The following is a 6,716-nucleotide window of genomic DNA, read 5'->3' as shown; positions in this document are numbered from 1 at the left end:
AGAGAGAGAGAGAGAGAGAGAGAGAGAGAGAGAGAGAGAGAGAGAGAGAGAGAGTTTTTTTTGACGCTCGTAATTCACAATTTTCTGGGAAATGCGGTAATATAGCAGTAGGGACTTCGTCAAACGACTCCTCTCGCCTCCTTGGAGCCTCTGGATAAAAGGTGATTAATACTCGCGAACGCGGTAAACACATTTATTCTCATTTTTCGGTGTGCGCGAGGCGTATAAACTGGAATATCGGCCCGCTGCGGAGATGACGTTCATAAATTGCAGTTTTCACGGAAGTCCTTGGAGCACGGTCTACGCGAACGGCGGAACTTCGGTGAAGCTTCGTCCTTTCGGCGGTGCGCGATCTCCTCTCGATAAGGGGAATTGTCAGGCCCTTGGTGCAATGCCAAATTCGATATCGGTCGCATTATGAGAATCTCGTGTGAGAGAATATGCCCGGCGATATTCCACCCTCGAGTAGTTATCGCCTCGAGTAAGCTCTTCGAGAACTCCCAATCGAATTTAGACTAAAGTGAGAAACTTCGCCAATAAGCCCGCGCTCGTGCTGCTTATTATAAAATTTCGTCCTTCTTCGCTCATAATTCCCGCAGCGAATTTCTCATTATTCCGAGAACTCAAACTCGAAGTTCGCGAATATGGAAAGAGTAACGTGTGTGAAAAAATTAGTGGTAGGCTTGTATTACACTGGAAAAAAGTGTCGAAACGTAAAGAATGGGACAATTGTCTGAAAGAAAGAGAGAGAGAGAGAAATCGTAATAAATTCGAATACGAATCGAGACGATTTTCCGAAATATAATTTTATCGAAATATTAAAAGTAACAATTTACAAATTTTGTAACAAGTTACAAATTTTTCCTGAGAAAATTCTGATAAAATGCGAATACAGAGACATTATCCTTAATTGTTGTATTATATTAATAACCTAATTTTTTAGGTAGACATACGTAACTCTGAAAAATCAATATCCCGAAATTTGAGAGAGATGTGGAAACACAGTCTCGAAAAGTCACTATTTCTGAAAACTGAACACCGGGAAATACCGAAATACAATTTCCCGAAATATTGAAAGCATGCCATTGTCCCAAATAGTCACAATCTCGAAAACTTGGTAGGGACTTGGATCTCTCGAAATATTAAAGTCTAAAGTTATCCCACAAAGTTGTATGACAAGTTATTAATAACTTCATGCTCTCAGTATTTCGGGAGATTGTTCCCGTACTCAGTTTTCGGGATTGTGATTTTTCGGGTCGTTATCCCACTTTTAGAATTTCGATACTTATTTTGTAGGATTATGCATGTCTATACTATTTTTATGTATAGAGAAAAAATGATATACAGAAGGCAATAATCAGAAGATATTTTGTAATTTTGTCGTTTTAGGATATTGTCTGAATATTCGTACATTTTGATATTAGGATTTTTCATGAAAATTGTATGCTTCTAATTTTTGAGTAAAATTTTTTTTCAGGAGATGGATACATGCATAATATCAGAAAATTAAAATATCTTTAAGTTTGAGAAGTGGGACAACGTCACGAAAAATTACAATCACGAAAACTGAATATCGGGACAACGAAATACAATTTTTTCGAATATTGAAAGCATGCCATTGCCTCGAAAAGTTACAATATGAGTAGAGGGACAAAAACTGATACAGAGACAATCTTACCTGAAGTATTGAAAGCATGTAATTGTCTCCCCCGAAATTTCAATTATTACACGGAGAAAATATTGTAATAAAAATTACAATGCAATTTTAATAACCTGGAAATAGACTGGCATTTCTACGAAAATTATGATAAAAAAATATAGTAAAAGTCACTATAAATATTATAACACATTTATGATCATTTTTACTAGTTTTATTATAATTTTCGTAACAGTGTCAGTCTATTCCCGGACCAAAGTTGCATTGTAATTTTTACTATAATATTTTTTTTGTATATTAGACTCTATGATTAACAAAATAAGTTCTCACAGATTTGTTGTTTTAATTTTTAATACTTGATTGTTCCACAAAGTTGCATGATTATTGACAGTTTCATGCTTTTGATATTTCAGGAGATTTTCTCTGTATCCACTTTTTGGGATCGTGATTTTCCCACTTTTAGAATTTCGGTACTTTTTTTCGTGTATTATGCACGTCCACTTTCCAGGAGATCATTTCCGTATTCGAATTTCAATTTCGATGCGGTGACTTTTCGGGAAACTGTCGTTGTACCCAAATTTCGAGGCTTTGATTGCGAGGTTTTGCACGACCACCGAAACTTGTTGTGCACGAGGGCCGAGCGCAATCTAATTGCGCAATTAAACAAAAAAAAAATGAAGAGACATTGCATGAAGTACACCACGCAGGAGAAACGGAAGAATCGAACACATGCCGTTGGCTTGAAGCTCACTTGAAAATTTGATGTTTCACGTACGATTTGACACGGTGTGTAGCACTGCGCGGTAAATTTATGAGAGGTGATCGATCCGCAAGCTCGTCTGAATCAGTCGGAGTCGCGGGAAACACCGGTATATGTGCCGCCGGGAAAAAAATCGTTAACTTCATTTCTCGGAATATTAATCCTCTATGTCATGCTGAGTGTTATTAAGAGAGCTGATATTAAGAGAGCTGCGTTTATCTAGCCTAGAGAGGTGGCTTAGCGTCCTCTTGCTTATTAACTCGCGTGAAATCGCGTTCCTGATGCATGCACTCTTGCGCGAAGCGACGTGTAGAGACGGGATTTATGCACCACAAACGAATTATCGTAACAAATCGTTTACGTCATCGTGCTGTTTGCGACTGCAGAGGCAGGGAGAGACAGACAGAGAGAGAGAGAGAGAGAGAGAGAGAGAGAGAGAGAGAGAGAGAGAGAGAGAGAGGCGAGTGTACGAACGGAGGTGTGTTGTCAGGCGCACACAGAGACTATTACGTCGAATCACTGAAGCCCCGACCGTCGACGATCGCGCGAGGCAAATTTCAAACTCACCCCGCGCCCTCGTAAAAGTCCCTCTCGAGCCCCGGAGGACGAGCACTCGTGCGCCGGCACGGGGCGTACTGATGTCGTACGAATGGGACCCGACAGCAGGACCACCGGTTTCCTTCGACACCACTTGCGCTCTGTGCCGTACTTCGGCACTGCCGAGTTTCAGGCTCCGCCGAGCACGATGCGCAACCTCAGAAAATTTATACCACCCGCCAGATTCCACCCCCTATCCGCCCCATCGCGCGAGCTGCTGCCCGAAACGCTGTCGCTTTCCTCTATCGGCCGCGAATTCTCCTCGGCGAGGCCGAACTGTGTTTTCGCACGCGCGGTTTTTTCTCGCTCGCAGGACTATCTCGGGGCATGAAAGCTAATTGGAATCGAATTTCCGGCGGCCCGGAGGAAGCGCCGATCGAAGCGAAGATCGGAGTTTTGGGGATTCTTCAAGACTGCTGAAGACCAGACGAGCGTGTGCGCGCGATGATCGATTGGCCGCGCGCTTGTTAGCGAAACTTGTGACGTGATAATCAGACATGCGCGTAAAATTATGGCGCGACGAAGCGCGAATGAGGTGGAAAGACCGCGAGTAGGATTCGTGGTAAGAATACGTCGTCACGTCAATGTATTGCGGGGAAAGTAAAAGAAACAATGATAAGCAAGAGGAAGAGAAAAAGGTACATGAATATATTGGCCAGCAACTTTAAATGAACTTTAAATAGATAAATGATAAGAAATAGATAAATGCAAATTTAGGAGCAATTTTGCTAGTAGGTTTATAAGGGTTGTATCCCTCATCAGTTATCACTCATTTATTTATTACATAGAATAACAATAATATAATAGAAATACAACAAGAATTATAAAAATTTGCTCAAAACAATATTTCCATCAAAATATAATACGATAAACATCCAGACAGACTTTCATTATTACGATGTGAGACAATCCATGATGGAAACTGTACAATTTTTTAAATTATATTTATGAGGAAAATGTACTCCATTGAATTAATTACTGAATTTACATACAATAATTAAGTTTTTTGTTACATTGATGTAGCTACAAATTTACTGAAAATTTAAATTCATATGTTCAATGCTATTTCCATAACATGTTGTTTTGAGCAAATTTTAATCTCTCCTTTGTAATTCTATTTCGTTATTCTATGTGATAAATATGAGTGTTACATGACGTATAAAGGATACAATCTTTAAAAATCGACTAAAGTTGCTGACATATTTACTTACATCTGTCTCTCTGAGTCGTCTTTAAAAACCTTAAAAGCTGTAAAAAGTATGAAATAATTTTGATTCAATATTCCTATCCAGATGAACTTTCATAATTATCGCGCATGGTTGTTCACTAATCTTCTTTAATTAATATCTCAAGATTTATTTCGAATATCGCAAAACGATATGGGACTTTTATGTTTACTTTAATTCTACATTTCTATAAAATTTATCGATTATCACGGCATTATACATTCGATGATAGAAACTTTACAATTCTTTGATTTTTGAGGCAAGTATTGTATTGAATTAATTATTAAATTTAAATTACACAATAATATAATTTTTTGTTATATTAATGCAGCAACAAATTTACTAAAAATTTTTTAGTACACTTTTCTCTTGAGTATACAAAGTATGCCAGACTCTCTATTTGCAAATTTTATAAAAATGTAGAATTAAAATAAACATAAAAGTCCCATATCGTTTTGCGATATTCGAAATCAATCTTGAGATATTAATTAAAGAAGATTAGTGAACAGTCATGCGCGATATGGTAAATGAACTGTAGTGGCGCCATCTGTCGTTGTATTATACTTATACATTAGGTTAAACTGAACAAAAAAGTCCACTATTATTTTGCAAATGACCACATAGCTTTTTAGATATTAATTAAAGAAGATTGTGCATTATCGTGCACAATCATGTAAGTTTTCTTCCATTAATAACTAAAAATCTACGTGATTATTTACAAAATGATACAAGACTTTTTTGTTCAGTTTGACTTAATGTACAAACGCACGACGGCAGATGTCGTCACGACATCTTACGAATTAACATTCGTTCGTTACTTCGCGCGATGCTTCGGCGTGCGGTTTTATTTAGCAGAGGATTTCCATGTAATTTTATACGCTGGATAAAACGATCACGTGAGCAGGGGAAGCGGACTGTACGTTAAATGTTATGTCGTGCTTGGGTCAGTTAATTGGTCAGAGCAAGCTAGTTAGTTTCATTACGTTACCTCCATCTTCGTGGGTTTCACACAATAGACGCCTCTTCCAATATCGAGGCCAGTAGGCTAGGTCTGCTTGTAACCTAGAAGCTTTATCGCAAAACTAATCGCAAAACTAAATAGTTCAAGCAGTTAAAATGCAGATAGTATTAACGTCGAAATTGTTAGAGAGAGAGCAACAATTTATGTTTAATCTTTTATAGGCTTGTGGTGAATATTTTAACCACATTACGTAAGATTCGAAATATCTATTGTTTTATAAAACAAGACAAAAAACTATTAGAAACAAAAAGCTTTGTTAGTAATTTTTGTTATACAGGTGATATGTAATGAAAAATATATATAATTATACAAGTACTTGTCATAAAAAAATGCTGCTCAAACAATGAAAGTATGATATCTACTTGTGATATGTAACATAAATTGACATTCTTGTAATTTTTTTGGCACGAGTGTAACTGCAAATACATCAGATTGATGCAAATAAACAATTTTGTTGTATTTATGCAAAGTCAAAGTTTTTATTTACAAGTATTTTAATAAAAATTAGATTTCCACAAGTGGTTGAAATATTGACTACAAGATCAAATGACTGAGCACTTCCTGTGAATGGATTGTGGTTGATAATTTGCCACGCAGTAATCATCATAATAATAAGTATTTTATAAGGTTTTTATATTTCATACATTTGCTATATATCGAGCTATGTTATATAAATAACGTGTAACTTGTAATAGACATTAGAGTCACCACCTTTAAAAAAAAAGTTTTGTTCTATAAAGAGTTAATACATCTAATGTCAAAATTGCTCACAATTTCGTAAGAATTGACAAATAAAATAGCTTTTCGCGGAATATAACAAATTAATTTTTTACTCTTCTTTTGATTACAAAAGACATAGTAAGAGTCTCTTCTCTTTTACTCTAGTAAATAAGAAAAGAAAAAGAAATTAATGTGATCGGGAAGAAATTCAGTGAAAGCCGTAGACTTTCTTAGTATCGACTTAGTATTGATTTAACGATTGCAACGACGAATCGAAAGGTGAAATAGTTTTACGCGAGATGTCACAAATTGACTTTCTTTATCCAAGCAATGAACACAGAAAAATTGTCTCTCCTTCCGTTCTACAGAAAAGAAAGAAAAGAAGAAATTAGTTGTCGAAAAAAGAAATGCAGTAAAAGTCACCTTATATCGACGTAGATATAACGACTGCGACGACGAATCGACAAGTGAGATAGCCCCTCGCGAGATACAACAAATTCACTTCTCCTCTTTTCCCTTTTGTCTCGGACGCAAGAAACACAGAGAGTGTCTTCTTTTTGTCCCGAATATAGGAAGCAAAAAAAGAAGTCATCGTGTGATCGGGGAGAAATTCATCGTGAGAGCCAGGCTAGATTGAACGCGCATTCGTTTCGCGCGAATATGATTGCGTGCATACGACGTTTTCACGGAAGAATACCCGGGGACATCATTAATGGGCCGCCGTAAAGTGGCAAA

The 6,716-nt window shown here is 36.9% G+C and overlaps 1 protein-coding gene across 3 annotated transcripts in view; it reads right to left on the bottom strand.

Annotated features, from left to right (window-relative positions):
* LOC116844255 (glutathione S-transferase-like) overlaps window positions 1–3,141 on the bottom strand; it is a 22,892-nt gene extending 19,751 nt beyond the window's left edge. The window contains exon 1 of one of the 3 annotated variants that reach the window (XM_032815532.1): window positions 2,985–3,141. Coding sequence is in view for 1 of the 3 variants with exons in the window: in XM_032815531.1 (XP_032671422.1) it covers window positions 2,409–2,563 (155 nt within the window). In the remaining 2 variants the exon portion in view is untranslated. Of the gene's footprint in view, window positions 1–2,408; window positions 2,763–2,891 lie in introns of those variants that run through there. The other 2 variants (XM_032815534.1, XM_032815531.1) reach the window with 2 other exon arrangements.
* Between the last annotated feature and the right edge of the window lie 3,575 nt (window positions 3,142–6,716).

Source organism: Odontomachus brunneus, unplaced genomic scaffold, assembly GCF_010583005.1.
Source record: "Odontomachus brunneus isolate Ranch 3 - 2012 unplaced genomic scaffold, Obru_v1 Obru_scaffold_040, whole genome shotgun sequence".
Taxonomy (NCBI): Eukaryota; Metazoa; Arthropoda; class Insecta; order Hymenoptera; family Formicidae; genus Odontomachus; species Odontomachus brunneus.
This window is presented reverse-complemented; position numbering and strand designations above follow the sequence as displayed.